General features: G+C 44.8%; 1 protein-coding gene across 8 annotated transcripts in view; it reads right to left on the bottom strand.

The window, feature by feature from the left end:
* The window catches only part of Satb2 (SATB homeobox 2), a 176,212-nt gene that overhangs the window by 145,147 nt on the left and 10,960 nt on the right, over positions 1 to 20,105 (bottom strand). For all 8 annotated transcript variants that reach the window (XR_012908804.1, XM_075955937.1, XM_075955934.1 and 5 more), the window contains one exon: positions 775 to 951. Coding sequence is in view for 7 of the 8 variants with exons in the window: in XM_075955937.1 (XP_075812052.1) it covers positions 775 to 951 (177 nt within the window). In the remaining variant the exon portion in view is untranslated. The remainder of the gene's footprint in view (positions 1 to 774; positions 952 to 20,105) is intronic.

Below are 20,105 nucleotides of genomic sequence, written 5' to 3'. Positions count from 1 at the left end.
CTTTATCTATAAACATTATCATAAACTATTCAGCCACTTCATCTGAAAAACAAGGGTAAGAATTCTCCTGGTTCAGGTTGTTCCCCATTATTCAAAGTTTGAGGAATACTGTAAGTATTTGTTATTTTGCTGAGGCTTCGGCGAGGGAGAACAATGGACTAAGCTTTGAAAAGAAGAAAGAAAGAGAAACTCACATAAGATCCCCGGTATGACCAACACAATTATGCAGCTTTAGTCGTTAATTAAATAGGTAAAAGGGGTGATTACAGAGAAAGTGATGTTTTTTTTTAACCAATGTTCCACATCAAAACTGTAGGACAGTTTTCAAAGGGCACAAAAGAACAAGATGCGCCTGCTTTTCTGTTTAATTAAAACCTGACGGCAAACTGCAGAAACCCTGGGCCTAAGGCAGCAAATAAATACATTTCATATGCTTATAAATCATATATTAGAGTTCGGATAAGTCAGCCGTCAAAGATCTCTCAGCACTGGCCCTGAGAACCCCAACTTGCTGACTTAGCGAAAATCATCAGAAATTATGAATGCAAAAACACCACGAGGATTGCTTTGAAACACAAGTCGATTAGGGCGGCTTTCGAGGCGCTGGCCAAATACTTGGCAGAACAAGACAACAAGATTCTGCAGGATTTCTGCTGCCTGCTGTCAGATGTGGCATCTGACAGCTAGCCATTTTGTAGGCCTTGTTCTGAGGAAACTATTCTTCTTCCTCAGAGCACACAAGAGGCTAGGGAGGAAAGAAAGCTGAATGAATACCTTGGGCCTGAGCTGCAGAGCTGTGGGAATAGCCCAGGGCCAGGAGCGCGGTCTCCACCAGCTGGCTAAAAAGCACGTCTTTTCGCACCAGGACGAACTCGGCGTGCTCTTCTCTGTTGTCATATTCCAGAGAGCCATCCAGCTGCTCCACCACACAGAAGACAGGAATCATCAAACCTGGGAGGACACAAACCAACAGCAAAACACGGACATTACAAGGCAGTCTGGGCCACCGGGAGGATCAGGGCAAGACAGTTCTAAAAGCTAAGTCAGCTAGGATGCGCGAACAGTGTGGGGTGGACAGGCCTGATTGTTTCAGGTGCCCTGTAAGCCTGCCGGTGAGGGGAGAGGTCGTCTCTATGACTGAGCCATTGTAGCAGCATTGCTGGGTGCCAGGGCAGAATATCTCAGGTTCTAGTGATTAAAAGGCAGTCTACACCAACTGAGGGTATCTTAGCACATGGCCCAGGGCGAGGGGACCGTAGCACCTTTAATGTTTACTGTTATTTCACTACAAACACTTGTATTTTCAGGTCTGCCCTGCTTTTGTCTGGAATTTTATTTTAAAGCTGCCTATAGTACCCAATAGGAGGCACGTTAGATCTCCAGGCCTGAGATGCCCGTGACTATATACAGGAAGGTCAACAAGAATTCAAAAGAAGTCCTCTTCTAGGCTTTCTCTTTTTTAATCTCAGTAAACAACCCACCAAGTGAGCCTGAAAAAAAAAAAAAAAACACACAGCTTGTGAACATCTCAGCTAATGTTTAACTAATATAAAACACACAGCCAAACGCAAACTTTACCTCCTTGGAATTATTTTATACACGGACACAAGCCACCTCTGGAAAGAGTACTTCTCAGTGTTTGCAAAGAAGAAAGCATAAACTATCCCAGAGAATAAAGCAAAGTCGACTATTGGGAAATCTGTTGAAATCTGTTGTCACTGAAATATTTCTCTGCTTCGTATCAAAGTGTGAAAACCTTAAAAATGTTTAATTCACCAACCGCTTTTTAGACCTTGTTTTTTAAGGGGGGAAAAAAATCACGCAGGCATGTAAATCTAAACATAGCCGAAACAGAAGAAGATCAAAGATTCGCCAATGTACAAGTAATAAACATGGACTCTGCCCGGTGTAATTCACACAAATCAGGACATGGTGGAATGAGGGTCTGCTCTGGGTCTCCGTGCAACAAAACACAAAGGTTCTGAAGGCTACATGAGCAGGCAGAGGAAGGCCTGAGAGGCTGTGGTGGTCTGGGGACAGTTGAAGCCTTCCCTGCTCTGACCCCAGGTGCCTCCTACTTCACTGTGACCTGGCAAAGCCGAGAGGAGAAGCAGACACTGCAGACTCCCGGCCCATAGATCTAGGTTTTTGTTCTAAAGATAAACACAATGGTACGACTGGTTCCCATGTGCTAATTATTATTATTAAAGATAATAAGTATTGGGTACAATTATTAACTATCATTATTAACAATAATCATACACATTAAGAATCGTTATCGTTAAAGTTCAGGGTAATTATTATTAAGCCCGCACAGCGGTCAAACGTGTCTCACCACACCACGCTCAGGACAGCTCTTGACTCTCAGGGCATGATTCCCCACAGCGAATGCACAGGGCTTCGTAGAGCTTCATGGAAAATCAAGGAAGCAGGGAGGGAGCCCAAGTTTTCGGGAAAGAACATGATTCATCAAGGGCTGTTTTCCTCGGTTACCAGCCCTGGTTCCTAGAGTATTTACGATTTTATTAATGTATTTATGGGAGGTTATTCCCAAACATGTCTGCACATACATAATAAATGGTACAGACTAGATATGGTCCACATCATCCTTCCATCGTTCATCCGGACAGTATGTATTCATCACACCTACTATGTGCCAAGTACCTAACCCATCGCTCCACAGAGATAGATAAGAAAGAGTCACCTATGGCTTCTGCCCACACTGCAGTTGGAGGCATTGTAAAACCTTCCTAAGCAGGCACAATGGCATTTTACACAGCCCATCCAGGAGAGCCCTTTCCAGCACGGAGAGCCCCATTTAGACCTTTTAACTCTTGCATGCTGGCCTATGATCTTTGTCAAAGGAAGCAGGCTCATTTCTCCTGCTGGTGATTTAAGCATATGCACACACACAGCCACGTAGCCAGCGGGGCCATGAGCGGCTTCCCCACTAAGACCTGTGTGTACTTAAGTTTCAGTGCTGAAAATCCATGTGTGGTTCCTGCTGTCAACATCCGAGTGTCGCAGATAAGGCCTTTCAACCAGTCAGACTTCTCCAGAAGCCAGCGTTCACCCACGGCTGCAGTTAATCCCAGGACTGGCTGAAAAGATCCTATTAATTTCAAAGTAGCAGTATATCCCATTTATATGTACAAAATATTACATAAAATCCCGGGGATCTATAATATGTAAGAGACTTCTGCTTTATAGCTGTCAATAGGGGAACTGTTTCCTAAGCATTTTAGTTCAATGACTGCAGAGAGGAACTGCTAAGCAGCTCAAACAGCAGAGATCCCTTCTAGGCCGTCTCCTTCTGGGTATCACCTATGGAGAAAAATAAAATGGCTCCGTGGAGAAAGGGCTTGCTGTAAGAATGAGGCAGAACCCAGATGCCCAGCGCAGGATAAAAGCTGGAGACAGTGGCACGCGTGTCTGGAAAGGCTGCACTGGGGGCCGTGAAACAGTGGGTTCCCCAGACTCGCTAGCCTGCCAGCTTGGTCAATATGGCAAACTGCAGGATCAGCGGGATACCCTGCCTCAAAAAATAAATAAATAAAACAGGCAGAAAATGATAGAGGAAGACACCCAACATCAGCTTCAAACCTACACATAAACACACATACACACAGGGCAAGCCACACACACACATACACACAGGGCAAGCCACACACACACACATACACACAGGGCAAGCCACACACACACACATACACACAGGGCAAGCCACACACACACACACACACACACACACAGGGCAAGCCACACACACACACATACACACAGGGCAAGCCACACACACACACACACATACACACAGGGCAAGCCACACACACACACACACACACACACATATCATAATAGGCTGCATTTCATCGCTATAAAAATGAACCTTTTTGCTAGTACTTGATCGATTTAACAATTACAGTTTTATAATAAAGTTCGGCTATCACTAAAAAAGGGCACAAGAAACGGATGCAGTGACTAATGACAATGACCAAAGAAGTGAGTAACAGCAAAATACTATAACTGAAATGAAAATTAAGGCATGGGCTAAGGAGCCATTGAAAACAGGTCACCCCTGAGAGAAGCCATAAAAGGATGGATAGAAATGAGGACCCCAAAGAGAAGTAATCACTCAGCTGGCCCCACTACTGCTTCCAAGCAAAGGAAGACTTAAAAAAAAAAAGGCAGGTAGGGTATTTTCAAAATACTTCAAAAATAAATTTCACAGTGGGAAGAATAAATAAAATAAGTTCAATAAAAAGCCAAGAGCATAAAACTCAATGGAGTTACAGGTTATAAATGGCCACAGAGAAAGAGAAAACACAAGGAGCCCTGTGGCCCTGGCCCTGCGTCTGAGCTTAGGGCATTATTTGGCTTTTATTGTAGCACAAACCCATTTCCAGATGATCAAGTGGAGAACTTTGGACCTTTTGATCGTAAGCCTTGCTAAGCCTTTTACAATTGCGGGAGGGAGGCAGGTAGTTTAACACGAGGACAGGCACTTGGGCCCCAGCCATTCACTAAAAACTCAAGACTAGTTCAGGCAAGTGACAAAACATGGCTCTCTCCACTAGGGAAATGCTGCTTCCCCGGTTGCCGTTGGTTATGATGCCGGGACGGCCATTTTCAAGGTGCATCATGCAGGCTATGGTGACAGCCTCTGCCCCAACACCACGCAGGGTGGGGGGTAGACAGGCGGGGAGATGGGGTGGAAGGCAGGGGGCCCTTGAGTCAAATCCTGCCACTGTGACTCTTCAACAATGTCAATGACTGTTTTTAACTTATCTGGAGCTCCTCAAGACTCAAATTCTCCCAGCTAAAGTGGAAATGAGTGTGTGTGTGTGTGTGTGTGTGTGTGTGTGTGTGTGTGTGTATGTGCGCGTGTGTGTGTGTGCAATATATCTAGGCCATCTCAGATGCAATTCTCAAACATTCTACCTATGCTTCTGTTTAATATATGAGTATTGATGCCATTTTACAGAGGGGGGGACAACCATCTCTTTGATACTTTTCAGTTGAGCAATGCTCACGACACTAAAAAGTATTTCTTCCAATAAAAATGACACTAACAGTGACTGAGCAGAGCCTATGGCTAAATGACCTAATGAAACTAATAATCACTAGATGACTTATGATACGAATAAGAACAACCGACCACATTGAACACAAGCCCCCACAGCGAAAAGTACAGCCCTGGGTGGCTCTTCCTCAATCGAGACACGCTGTAAGGATAAGATACATTCGATCTCAACGACTTGATGCCAAGAAAGCAACAGAAGTCATTGCGTTGTAAAATATTTTAGAAAATGAATTCCATGTAGAAATAATATTTGAATAAGCAGAATTAAATACAGTTAAAATCAACGGTATCTGTTTCTTTGGCTGGTTTTAAGTGGGGCCGTCAGCAATCACAGAAGCACCTTGTGTGATATCTCTGTCGCTCAAGGCTGCTGCGAGCAGTCAGCCAAACACCAACACACACAATGGCTTCTCTCACACAGGGCAAAACCACCACAAACCAATATGAAGGCAAGTATGTGATTGCTATGAACATTTCTTGCCCCACCCACCTTAGGTGAGGATCTTTCCTTTGGCTTCTGGATCTTAGGTGACCTCGGAACAAAAGTCATTCTCTCGTTTATCTCCAGATTCCCTAGTGTGACTGCCTCTCTTCTGTGCTGAGAGGACGGTACTTGATTTCTCACACTACACATTCTATGTCCTTACCAAGGCTATGCCACCTCCTTTGCCATTCACGATCTTCAAGGGGTGCTACCACCCTGGCCCAGGCAAAATGAGAGGAGCCAGCATAATCTCCAAAGCTCTGAGTGTTTAGCCTCAGCGAGGAGAGATGAAAGTCAGGCCAACAACATGGGATCCTCGTGGCGAGACGTTGCCACCGACATTAGGGATGGAATCAGCCTACCACGTAGCCTAGCTAGCACGGAGACCTTTACTTTGTCCTCAGATTTATCCCAGGAAAGGGTTATTATTGACCTCCTCTAATCAGTTAAGAGTCTGTGATGATCAGTAAAAGAGGCAACCAAGGAAGACTAGATCAACCCAGCCCATCTAAATCCCACATTCTTTGATACTATTCCGAATGCCACCCACAGAAAATCTGACACCATGTCCTTTTAGCCAACAACCCTTTCCACTCGCTACACCCCTGAGTGGCCTGTGCTGTTGGTTTGGTAAGTTTTTTGAGGACTCCTATTCGTGGGTACCATGCTAGGCCTGAAGCAGTTTCCAAAAGGAACCTCTGTTCTTCAGGGTTACAAACCTGGAGAGAAAAAGACTCAAGGAAAAGGGACAGACTCCACCCTCCCTCCCAGTCCCTTTGTCTTCAGAGTCCACCCACATTCCTGGAACTGCCCACTGAGTCACAGCTGAGTCCCAAGCGGTAGCAGCACTGCTTTGCAACCCCCTCAGGGCTCCTAGGGCCCACCCATTTCAGGAGAAAAGGCAGTCACATGACCACTCCTTGTCCTGGGGCCTTCAGGCTGTCCAGTCCTATCACCTGAGAAGGTTCCAGGACTAACTGAAGATTACGAAGGCTGCGGACTGAGCCCCTCTGTGCTTTATATAAACTGAAGCAAATACCTCGACAGCTTCTATAATAAATAAATCCTGGAGGAAGCCTAGAAAGATGGAAGTAATTTCCAACATGGACTTAATATAGGGCTTTCCAAGGCTAGGGAGAGAGGAAGGGCCATCTTTTTCCTGTTACAATTTACTAGAAAATTGAAAGGATTTACTTGTATAATCCTCTCTCTCTCTCTCTCTCTCTCTCTCTCTCTCTCTCTCTCTCACACACACACACACACACACACACACACAGAGAGAGAGAGAGAGAGAGAGAGAGAGAGAGAGAGAGAGAGAGAGAGAGAGAGAATGAACGAACAGGAGTAACAAAACAACATCCTATCCTTTTCTTCCTACCCAAAACAAACAGCAAAATTTGAGTGCCAAGAATCACAACCAAAAACAGAAAACAAAACTAGAGTTATCTTTCACCTCCCGGTTGGGCCCGCAGACAAAATTTCAAAGTTAACCAAATATGTCTCTCCCGTAGTACCTTGCCCCGGCCCTGCGTGGTGTCCTTTCCTTCCCTCTCAGGTATGACTTTATCTGAGGTTAAGGCAGCCACATTCCAAACCCAGCTGCCTGCTCCCTCGGGGGATGATGTGGAAATTTTCTGAGATTAACCGATAAAAGCTGTGATACTTTAGGAGTGGGGACGCAGCTCTGGGGTAGAACACTTAGCAAGCCAAGCATGTGCTAGGCCTACGGTCCATTCAACATTTGTTTCAAAAACTCCAAGGTTTGCTATGAATGGCCGTAGTGTCTTCCTCTCCTCCACTCTCCTCTCATGCTTCCCCTAACAAGCCAGTGTAAGAAAGCGTCCCTCATCCTTCTGTAAACCTCCGGCAGATGCTCACACAAACCGAAAATGGCTGCCTCAGCACGGCAGGCTGCGGTCTTGTGGGACCACTGTCTACACACACTCTATGACTGACAGGGACATCTGTGGGCATGACGTGACCGGAACATCACATTTCCTTCCGAATAAGCCTAATGAAGAAAAATGTCAGGTAATGTTAAAAAAACAGCGATAAAATTTTCATCGGTGGTACGGGTAAAGGAGGAGTGGGTTCAGGACTCAACCTAGGGGCTTCAAGGCTCCCTGATGGTGCCCCAAGACCCAGCATTTCTTCCTTTCCTTGGGCTGTTGGTTTCGTTAAGCAAAGGTGGAGAGCAGCAAATTCTAGAAGGTCCCCAGAGGGAGGGTTACTGTCAGCTCTGCAGAAACAACCCAAGGCGAAGAAGAAAGCCATAAACACAATAGTCTGATTTCCTCTCCACAGTGACTCATGGTTGGACAACCCGGCAGTAAAGTTTCAACAATAAAACCTCTTAATGGATCTCCCACCCTCGCCATTCGGGAGCACAAAAGGTTAAGAATGATTATCAGGCGATCATTGACTCTCAGAATTATTTGTGGTGAAAATCAGATTCTTTCTCAACCCTTGAAGCTGACCCTAATCTTAGGAATTAAGTGCAAAAGTAAGCCAGGGGTGGGTGGGTGTGGCTCCCCCCAGGGTTCAGTGGGGGCCCCCCCGCCATGGCAGGGCGGAGCGCCAACTGTGGTATCCCCCTACCTCTGCTTCCAGGCTGGTCCTCAGGGTTAGCCATCACAACTCAACCTGAAGGAGGTCGGCAGGATCAAGGGTAAATGTCTCACTAACACTGAACCTCACAGAAACTCAGGGGCAGGATCAAGTCAGAAGGCAGTCTGACAGGGAGACTTCACAGACACACAGAGGCACACTGTGGTAACTAACTTACCTAGATAACAAGGAATGGCTTACACCAACGCAGGCCACCATGGCCATCCCCGAGTGGCAGCAACACCTGGCCTGCGGCCGGCTCAGGGAGAAGCCCCCCTTTAGCCAAATCTCCACTCTGCCACACCCCGCCTCAAGCCTGACCCACGATGTGCTCGAAACAAACAGCAGGTTCAATTTACCAAAACGCTAACTGCATCTAGACATTAATCACCTCTATTAACAAGCAGTGTGAAGTGTTCACCCCCTGGCCCCAGATTTCCCAGCTGTCAGACTGGCAGCCTCTCTGTGGGCCTCCTGCCCTGTAGCGAGCATCAGATGACCGGGGAATGCTTTCTAGGAAAAAAGACTGGACACAAATGGATTCAGGAGCTGGCTTTCCCTTGGGCAGAGGAAGCAGGCCAGACCACAAGGTCACGCATGTCCTCAAGTGGGCACAGGTTGCTGGAATATGAACACAGCGCATTGTGGTTGATCCTGTGTGGCTCTCAGCCTGATGCACACACCATGTACCAGGCGTGGAGAGGCCGTGGGTCAGCCATCCCACCAGGTCCTGCACTCTGGAGGACTGTGGCATCTTCTTTAACTTTGGACATTACAGAAGAGGTCAAGCCCATGGCATATTGCTTCAAGACACTTAATTCAAAACTAAAAATAAATTAAAAGTTCTTTTCACCCTTGTGAAAACGTGCCCATCAAAAGATTCACGGGGTATTAAAAGGGATGATAGCATATTTTGATATCGTCAGGATTCGTGTCTTCTGTCAAAATGGAATTTTATCCAGCAGGTAGGTTTCTAAGAGGGTAGGTTTTCAGACACATTCATGAGGACAGGCATTTACCTCTGCTCCTTCCCAGAGCATGGGTGTGCAAAAGCCATTTGCTAGGGAGAGTCCCCGAGGTCAAGAGAAGGGAGACAATAAAAACTGTCCTTATACTATCTGCCTCGTTAATTTGGGTTTTGAGCTCTGCCTAAATATTATTTTATCTAATTCAAACATTTTTTTTTCAAAAAAAAAAATCTTTGATTAATTTGCCAGTGTAGTGTTCAGGAGATGTTAACTGTGCTGAGGTTTTCTAGCCAGGAATTAATAAAGGAATTGAGTGCTGGCTCTCACTGAAGACAAGACTACCTATATTTCTAGTGGGAATATTTCACGGCACACGCGTGTTTCCTTTGGAGAGTGTAACTCAAAAAAAATTATTAAAAATTGAGATCAACACTGGTGCAAAGCCTCACAGGAAATCACGAGCGCAGAAAGATTCTTATCGAATAAAAACCGAAAAGCAAAGTTTTTATATTAAGAAAAAAAAAAAGAAAAGGTTTCTCCCTCATAAAAAAAAATCCTCCTATGTCCAGGGTTCAAATAGCAAAACATTGATGGATATTTAACAGACGTGTAAACTAAATCATCACTATGAAATAAATGGGTGCAGACTCCAGAGAGCGGACCCTCATGGACCAGCATCTGGGAAGCGCCCACACGGCCAGGGAAAAGAGGAAAGCAGAGCCACAAAGTCAGAATCAAAGTGTGCATCCTTCAGTCTCTCGAGGGACCATGAGCTCTTCGGCCTACAATACAGAGGGCATTATTCCTATCACTTCAGTGGAGCTAACAAAGCTAGGGAAGCGGGGTCTGGTGGAATACTTCCCAGTCACGATATTTTAAGTACACAAGTACCTGTGTGATGTACAGCAATTATTTAGTAAAAACAGAAGACCGGTATTTTTTTTTCTCCTCTTGGATTCTAAGACATGCTCTTTATAATCTAGAAACTGTGTAAGCCACTGCCTGTGACACCCACTGAAATTCTCGTCGCTTTGCTTTTCTGAGACATGGTTTCATTCCCCAGCCCTGGATAACCTGGTACTCACTAGGTAGACCAGGCTAGTCCCATCCCCCACCCCCCAAACAAACCTTGCATGATTCTCCTGCTCTGCCTCTCCTGTGGCAGGATTACAGTATGAACCCTCACATTCGGCTTGAAAATGTGCTTTTCATCCTTACTATGGTCGGTCACAGGCTGCCACCCAGCCAAAGGAGGAATGCAATTCCATATTTTTTAACTAAATGTCTCTAAAGTCTAAGATGACTTGTTTCCCGAATTAAAAGTGAGATGCCCTTGCCCTAAATAAAATACAAAATCCAGCCTTTCTCCAAGCAAAAAGCCCTGGAACATTTTGGTAGCATGTTAAACTGGGGGGATTCTAGGTACGTACATCTCAGCTTCAAAAAGATTTCGCCTCCCCTAGATTACTGGATTTATAGGTTCTCTCATTTCTGAAGCCATTCCTAAGCCTTGTACTGAATCTGAGCATGCTGTAACTCAAGGCTAGAGTTTCCATGGCTCTAAAGTCACGAGAATAACATAAAGGATCCAGCAGACGGGCCCAGCATTGAGGAGGAGACGAGGATCCCGTGCGGGGTTAGCTCACAAGCAGAGGTGCAGGTTTGTGGGTGGCTTAGAGCAGAGCCAGGGGCAGGAGCAAGTATTCAGGCTCAAACTCAGGGCTGCTGGATGCAGATCCAGAAGATGGGTGGAAATGCATACAGTACATAGCAGCTCCCAGGGGTGCAAGTTCACCTCTCTATTTTGTTAACAGAAGGACAGACAGACAGACAGATCTGTGTTTATTACACACAAGGCTGGCCGTGAGGAAGGTGGCTTCTTAGGCCATTACTATCAGCGAAGCAGAGAGCCCCATCTCAGAAGCCTCCCTTGGTGAAGAAGAATCGTCTCCCTCAACCTTGCTTTCAAGATATACATCAATCTTCAATATAATGATGTTTGACAGAAGAGAAGCTCTTGGCAGTTAGCTTGTTTACAATAAATGCCTAGTTTGGGTACATGGACTATATTTCAGCCTTACAAATATCAAACACAAACCTACAACGGTTCCCATTATGAGGCCGAGAATTATTTTGCTATAAATCTTTTTATTGGAGAGCCCAGGGGTTTACTGTGCAGCTTGTTTCCCCACTAACCGCTGGAAGCGTGAGAAGAGAGAGGTATTGATACCTGACCCTGTGCTAATTGGAATCCCACTCTTTTCTGTCAGACAGTTTACCGTCACCCTGACATTCCGGTTGACTCCAGTTTCCCGTGGAGGCAAAAATCACAATGCTAACGATCTCACCAAAGGTGCAGCGCTCCCGGGGGTTCTTTTTCTTCCCAATCCCTTGGGAGCTAATGATCACTGGCAGCCTTTCTACGGTAAGCTCCGGTGTGGGGTGGAGAATGTAAGTTAACCATAAAAATGTGCTTAGGGCACAAACCTGCTCTAGACTGAGCCTGTAAATGGAGTTAGTCTTGCTGAAAATTTAATAGACATTCGTTCAAAAGGGGCAGGGAAAAAAAATCAGAATCACCTTATTTATCCTTGAAAACTCACTTTACCTGGATCTTCAAAATGAAACGACTTCCTATCCCAAGAGCAATCTTTTCTCCTTGGGCTCCTACGGCAAGGGGCTCTGAGTCTCCCGATACCTTGCTGCCAAATCTACGAGACAGAAACTTGTCTGAAGGTGCCTTGGGATGTCAGTATGGCCGGCAGCCCTGCATGCCCCTGTTCAGCACACCTTTGTCTCCAGAGGGGCTGCTCTGCCATGGACCACACCCACCGTCACTGACACTCTGGGAGCCTGCTAGCTGTCAGATCAAGAGAAGCCAAGTCCTTTCATTCCCTGACAATCCGGTCCTAGCACAGCATTAACACAGAAAAAAGGCCATCTTGAGAATTTAGTGGAAGTCCCAAAGATGGAGACTTCAGTCATTTCAGAGAGAGATTCAAATTTCTTTTCTTTCCATCAACGTTAGAATCGCAGGTAACACTCTCAACTCTAAACCGGTAGTCAGGGTCCAGAACATTCCTAATTTTATGGACAGGTGAGGAAGAGAGAAGAACAATGTTTCCATCCTATTATCAACTCCATGTATCTTTCCTGTTATTACCGAGAGCAACAGTTCACCATGTGAACTGATGGAAACTTGTTAACCTAAAAAGAGTCGTTCCTTTAAAAAAAATAAAAAATAAATAAAGACACCCCCTAAAACCCTTGACTACTTCATTGGTAGAAGAGAAGAGGGGGGACCTGGAGAAGGTGGCTCATATGAAAGAAATGCCACTTTTTATTGTACAGCAAAAATTCCCTCCGAGGCGAAAAGATGCTATGCCAAGTTCCACCCAGAATTAATATTTAGGCTCGAACTGTAAAGCCCAGAAAAGAGAGAGGAGAGAGAAAACCACTCCTAGCCACTTAAAGCTCAGAACTGCTAGGTTCTGTGAGCGTAAAACGGAAAACCCTTTGCTGACACCAAATACTTTAATGAAGGTGCTATTAACTAAACAGTCTACGGTGCATTTGACTGTAAGCTTTTACAGACTGTTCGATATAAATTCTCCCCTGAAGGGGGTGCTCCCCAGGATGGACCAGGGCTTCCGGACCCTCCACCCCAGGCTGTACCACCAATCTTAATCCTTCATGTTGCAGCTCCCAGAAAGCTCTGATCAAGTAATGACCTCAAGAAAATGTTCAACAACCGTCAAAAAAAAAAAATAGTCCCTCTTAAATGCGTCTCCTGAGCGCAAGCTTGGGCTGTAACTGTGCTAGGGGCTTCAGAGTTTGCATTCTGGGCTCCGTCACGAGAGGCTGCCGACCCTACCCACACTGTCGTCGCCAGGTTTGCAGAACTGTTAGGTGTCCCAGGAGCAAACCCAACCCAGAGAGAAAACTTAGCTGCTTGGAAAGACAAGAGGACAGAGAATGGAAGGCGGATGCTCTGTGTTCAAGTGACAGTCCACGCCATCTGAGGGACAGCAGGTAGGGTGAAGACAAGGAGGTGCAGGCTCCCCCACGTCTGGGGAGAAGAAAGACAGCTGTAGGTGGGCCTCAACCTTCTCCTCAGCTTCGACTCCGGGGAACTTTGGGAGGAGGAGCTCGGGGGAGCTTCCCTAGCTCTTGCTGACTTAGGACAAGTTGTCATCTCTGTGGACATCCAGCTCCAAAGGTTAAAAGAGGGTCCCTTGCACTTCAGGTAGAAGGCAAGAAAACGCCATATCCTCAGGCCACGTGCAAGCTTGTGGTGCCTGGGCCCATGCTTGTGGTGGCTGGGCGCACTCCCACGGGCTTTTCTGTGGACGTCCCAGGGAAGGCAGACCCCGGCTAATAAACCCCACAGAAGCCGAGAAGCACTGTGGTCGACCCTGCCTCGCCAACCAGCCTAAGACTTTGTACACTCTGCGACAGGTCCACCTCATTTTTCTTAATGATGTTTTTATTATTCCTTCACTCAATTAAAGTAGAAATGGATATTGCATCTTCTGACTGTATAATTGTTATTGTAATCTGTTTCCGATCACTGCTTGGAAATGGGTCCAAGGCAACATAAAGTCTCTACTGCCTCAGAAGACAGGCCATTTTCTTTTACTACAACACTTAAAGAGACATTTATCATGTGCCTCTGTTACCGTCTTCAGATTATGACAAAAGAAAGTTTCTTCCTATTAACCAAAAAAAAAAATAATGTTTCAAAACACAGCAATTTTAAGAGTTTTATATGAATGCATTTTTCTAATAAGCTATCAGCAATATCAATTTTGGCTTTCTTTGTACGTGTAAATACTAAAGCAGTGAAATGCTTAATTTTCATGCTGACGTAATCAGAAAAATATCAAAATATGGCTTCTTTTTTACTGTAAGCCTTTGGTCATTTCTCCAGAGCCGTGCAGATCTCTCTGCAAAGAAGAGATTTTCTTACGTAGAATCAAACTATTAGTTGGGGCAGGACTGATATGCTTGTCTTCCAGTTCTGTGCCAGAGCCAAGCAGGGACCTTCTGAAGGAAGGAAGAGAGGGATAAAGCTCCAGGACTGTGCCGGAGCCCCAGCTATCCCCGAGAATGCCCACAAACTGCCTGCCCGACTTCGGGGGTTTTAGAAAACACTCTCTTATCTGGAATCCACTCTCGCCCGTATCTGTACAAGGTTTCATGCAAACAAAGGCAGGCGCTGAGCCCCGTGGAGCAGTGAACCCACGAGTGGGCATCAAACACGGCTGGAAAATGTGTTTGCTTTGATAAATGGCCGCTGGTGGTGCTAGCTTCTGCCTCTAGTTTTTTTTTTTTTTTAAATCTTTCTTTTCGTGTTAATGCCACAGCTTAATACCCAGCTGCGCAAGGGCAGAACTCTGTTGTGATAACAGGCAAGGAGCTAAGAGGAGAAGTCATTGTCTTATACAGTAACTAACAGTATCAGAAACAAGTGAAATTGAGAAATATGTTTCCTCAGAGGAGCAACAGCTAACGGATAGGTCTGCCCTACGCTGACATGACTTACTGATAGCTGTATGTCAAGGTTTAAATTGTCGACACCTTCATGAACTTACACTTTTTAGTTAGATTTGCGGTGGCTTTGCTGATTTTTGCATTTTCTATGCACCGCCCCACCTGTAATTATAACGCCCACTAGATCTGCCTTCTCACTGTTATCATTATTTTAGATGAGCAAAACCTGCTGGATTTCATCACAGGCTCTTCATATCCATCTATCATCGCCGCACTTCGGCCTCCTTCCGGGACTTCCTGGTTTTGGCTTTAGAGGTCTAGATATTAATTTTAAAATACACGCCATAAATCCAGTGACCGTGACTGCCACGTCTAAAATATACTTATGTATTTACAGCTTTTTTATCTTGCTTTTGTTAATCTGCAATTACGTAAAGCTTCACCAATATCAGCCAGGGACAAAATAGATGACAACTATTGACGACTTTGGTGGCATCTAATTATACCTATCAGTTTTTAATCATTTGCAATTAATCAATAAAACAATTCTGCTGAGTGAAAAATTATATATATATATATATATATATATGTATATATATATATATATATTGGATTATGTTCCATGATTTTGAAAACTTCACCAGGGAATATTCTGTTGTGTTCGAGCACTGTTGAGATCCACAGTCTTGCTGTGTGGCCCAGACTCAACATTCGGTCCAGGCTACTCTCAAACTCAGATTTCTCTTGCTTCAGCCTCTCGAGGGCTGGTGTTACAGGCATAAGTCACCATGGCCAATGTCACAGAAGGTTTTTACAGACACGCCATGGTAGGTCAGGCTCATGGGTGCTCCACATAAAGGGGAAAAAAACCACACACTGGGTTGCTGGACAGCAATAAAAGGAGGAAGGTTTAAACCCTCGGAAAATGGTGAACAGGGCTATGTAGCAGCTCCACCTGTGCCTTTAAAAAACAAAACAAAACTCTGGAAGTCCCCGGCTGACTGTTGTTCTAACTCACACCTCAGCCGCTCTCTACTCTGTCTTTGGAGACACCACCGGCTCCATCCACGAGCAGCGAGATGAGGAATCCTTTGTGTTTAAAGATCTGCTTCTAAGACTCAGACACTTTTGAGACCTCTCCTCTTCTGCAAAATAAAAGAAATCCACAGCTCACCTTGCTGGCTAGCTAAATTAAGGCTGAAGAGCCCTGAGGCCTGGGCGTGAGGAAAGATCCAGGCAAACAGAGACAAGAGGGAAATCACTCCTTTTCAAATTGCCATAAAGAAAATAAGGAAACGAAAAGGCAAACTCTTCTCCATTTTTTTTTTCAGCTCAGCATAAAGGTCTCCTACTTGAAACCATTTTCAGTTACCCCCCTCTTTTTTTTTTTTCAAAAAAAATAATGAGTTAAAATGTATGGGTTCGGTCCAACATTTCACTGCTGTTCCTGTTCTCGGGGAGCAGGGGGTAGGACACGCTGCCAAAGTTTCTGAGCTGAGAGTTTGGGCTGCTAATTTCCCGTTCACAAAATCTAAATTCTCCTTATGCATCTCTTACCACTCACGAAATAATATGAAGCAGGATTATATCACTGCAAATTGAGACATTTTTATCAAAATAAAGCCTGATGATGCCAACATTTCATTTGTCACTTACCACTTGTCATTTCTCCCTGACAAACTGTTACACATACAGCTTTTGTCAAGTGCTCTGTCTTTAAATATGTTCCAAAATGCCATTGTACCTCAGCGTCAGCGTGAAGAACATAGTAAAAGTTCTACTACGCTACTGCACACTTCTTCCAGCATTATTTTACACACTACTTATTAAATAAAAATATGCAACTATCTTAGTGATTCCTGCCACGGAGCATCCCGAAGCGAAACAAGCTGTGGACTTATATGCCAAATGTGGACTCATTCGTTCTCATGCTAAGAACCTATATCAACTTTATCTCCACAGAAACCAAAACACAACTCTGAAATGATAGCTGTCTTCCAGAGAAAATGATACAGCACAGAGCGTATCTAACTCTGTTGGTGTAGCACACTTCTTAAATATTCGCATAAACTGCTCACTGATTTCTTATTTTGCAGAAGAAAGAGAGGTAGGAGGAAGAGGAAGCAGCAGCAGCAATAGTAACAGTGTTTCAAATCACCAAAGGAAAGCCTTGATCAAGTCACAGGGCTGTCTTGACAGCAGTACCCTCCCCCCCCCCAAAAAAAAATCACCATAGTCTTTGCCTGAAATAACTGATTGACTTGTCCTTAAGATTACCCAAATTCATCATCTCAGCGATCTTATCAACGATCATTAATCTATTTGCTCTTCCCATGGAGAAAGAGGAATTAAAAAAAAAAAAGAAAAAGAAGTCAATACAGGAAGGAAGGATTTCTAAGATGCACAGACTAACCCTGCTGGCCACAACTTCCAGGAAATGACGGTAGGGCTTATTTTCTGCACCAGTTCAAAGACAGAGGCTTAGGGGACATCTCTGCAGTTTGAACACCACACACACAGACACACACGCGCAGGCACACACTAACACCACACACACGCGCGCGCACACACGCACGCGCGTGCACACACTGACACACACTGACACACACACACATGAGTGCACACACACGCACACACACACGCACACACACGCGCACAGAGCACGCCACTGCAACAGATCTTCAGTATATAATGGTCAGGGGGTTTCTGCTGATGGAACATGAAACTTTGAAAATTACTTGAAACACCAAATTACACTCAGGATGCTGAGGGGCGGATACCCTATGTTCTCTTTAATGTGTATGTTCTATTGCATAGATATATTTTTTTTTAACCAAGTATGTCTTTATTTTAATAACAGGCCAAGGGCTAAAAGCACTTTAGGGAAGAGCTATTTCTCTACCTCAGCAGAACTACAGAGGCCACGTTAGACGGGGAGGTGACCCCGGAGCCTAAGTTCACGCTCTTCTTGAAAGACCTTAAACCTTTACCTTTAAAATAGTAATAGTGGGGTAGCTAGGCTAGGCAAGGGAAGCCTCTCTTGAGGCTCGGAGTCCTCCCTCTGAACATATGCTCCAACTGCCAGGGTACCGTATGGCATTTGTCCTTGGAAACAGAGCTCTCTCTCTCTCTCTCTCTGTGTCCCGGTGTTGACAATTCTAAGTATCTTTTTTTTTTGTTTGTTTGTTTTCGAGACAGGGTTTCTCTGTAGCTTTGGTGCCTGTCTTGGAACTAGCTCTTGTAGACCAGGCTGGCCTCGAACTCCCAGAGATCCATCTCAATATTATATAAATATCTCTGCTCTTTCCCATCGGCCCGTCTCTCAAGAGAGCAAGATGATGGCTCCTCTCCAGCTGATGGCGAGTCTACACCTGACCTGGTGCACGTGTCCTGGACTCTCCGTCGCAAAGGCAAGGCTGCCCGTGTAGACGGTTGAGCTAAATGTTGCCTTGGGAGATGATGCCCGGCTCCCAACGAGGTCCTGCCTAGCAATCTCTGCGCCTGCTCCAATGCATCAAGTGTGCACTGTATAACAACGCGTTCCCCTCGCCTTGCAACAAGGCGGCTATGTGCTTGAGCAGGCCTGGAAGAGAGGCCAGCATCCACTTCAGGCAGGTTTGATGTATCAGGTGACCCCAGCCGGCAGTCCTCCAATAAAATCCAGTTATTTTTTTTTAAGTAAAATGTTCTCCAAAAATAAACAAATTTTTCCCCAGAAGGAGCAGATATCTCAATAAGAAATTCCCAATGTTTAAATCCCACCCATCCCCCCCCAAAAAAATCTAGGACACTTAAGACCCCCTTTAAAAAAAAACATTAAAAAAATCATAGGAAAAAGAAAAATACCAAAAAGATTTCTGGTGTTTAATGCCTCCCATCAGCAAATACACCATCTGGTATAGCCAAGTGCTGTTCATTCAGCTTAAATAAAGCTGTCTGGAAGTTCTTCTTGAAGCCAAACCCCCCAAAAGTGAAAATGTTCCTGCTAACAATGAGCTGGGCACCGGCCTGGAAAAGGCCAGAGGCCTGGCCTCCTCTGCAACCTTCCCTGGGTCCCACTTTCATTTTTGGGTTGTAGGTTCCCCACAGCAGAACTGTTTTTCGGGGTCATCTGGTCCTCGGTTAATTCATCTTTAATCCTCTCCTTCTTTTCTGAGTCTTCAAATAGACCTATAAGTTTTAATCAACAATTGCGCAAATATAAACGTCCCCACCATTCATCATTCTTTCCCCCATCCTTATGGAGTGAATTACTAGCTGAGAGGGAACGCCAGTTCTAGTAAGTGAATGTCACCCAGCAGGAATATAAAGCTGTCAACACCACAGGGCTCTTGCCTGTCTAAACTCTCTCTCTCAGCCTTCATATGTTTTTTAAAGAGATATTAGCCTTTTTTTTTTTCCTGAGGACCTTCGACAAAAGCCGACTGTCAGATACAGCTGGGCACTTGCATCTATACACATGCCTTGAAAAACACAACATCAACAAGCAGCAGAAATACGCCAGGGGAGATGGAGAAGACAAAGCAAAACCCGGTGTAGTCGTTGATGGGCGTCTATGGCTGGCCACATTGTAAACACGGATCTAGGTCAGCCTAAGTTTCTTCTCAGAAGACAACTCGGGAGACTCCGAACGAAGGAACACACACCACTGCCACCGGTTCAAACCTACGAGACCGTTCAGTTCCCATCTTTTTATGAATTATCTAAGTCTCGCCAAAAATCCTATCAAGCTCCCTCTCCTTAAGAAGAAGAACAGCAACAGAATTGTCTCTTGCAGCCAACGAAAAGCATGTCTCTCTCCCTGCTCATCAAAACCGGTGGGATAAATTGTTGTTTTACAGAGCAACCAATAAACATAATGATTTCCCTCATTGCTGTGAGAACGATTTTCAGGAAGAACTCAAGAAAAACGGGCATGCACCCCCAAGGACTGAGCTCTGAGAGCGTTATGTCCATTCTCCTGGCATGGAAAGAGTGCAACAGACCCCAAAATGATAATAAATGACTCAGCTATTAAGTATTTTTGTGGTTATCTGTGTTTTCTTTATGAGGAAAATTCAAGAAAAGAGGTAGAATGCTGGAAATACGATCTATTTTATATTTATCCTATGTTAAAAGAGAAAAGTTTCAATTAGGGAGTATTTCTAACTAGAAATATAATTTGAACATCTCTTAAATTCAGGCTGCACATTTGTAAAAGTCTTGACTTTCAGCCAGCCTATCACGTAGATTACATGATATCTACATGGTTAGAGGTTATACAGATAAAACCGGCAACATCTTAGAATACCTGTGGAAACTCTGTCAGCTGGAGCTCACAAAATCATTATTAAGGCTCAGTCAAAACCTTCTCACTCCAAAATTTCATATTCCAAGTTGTGATATTTTGAATCTCTAAATTAGTTTATTTCCAAAGAATCTATACCGCCATAGAGAACTGAGCTTTAAGAGCATATTTAAAAGTCCACCG

The sequence above is a fragment of the Microtus pennsylvanicus genome, chromosome 22 (genome assembly GCF_037038515.1).
Source record: "Microtus pennsylvanicus isolate mMicPen1 chromosome 22, mMicPen1.hap1, whole genome shotgun sequence".
Classification (NCBI taxonomy): Eukaryota; Metazoa; Chordata; class Mammalia; order Rodentia; family Cricetidae; genus Microtus; species Microtus pennsylvanicus.
Note: the sequence above shows the minus strand (reverse complement) of the source record. Positions and strands in the feature narration are given on the sequence as shown.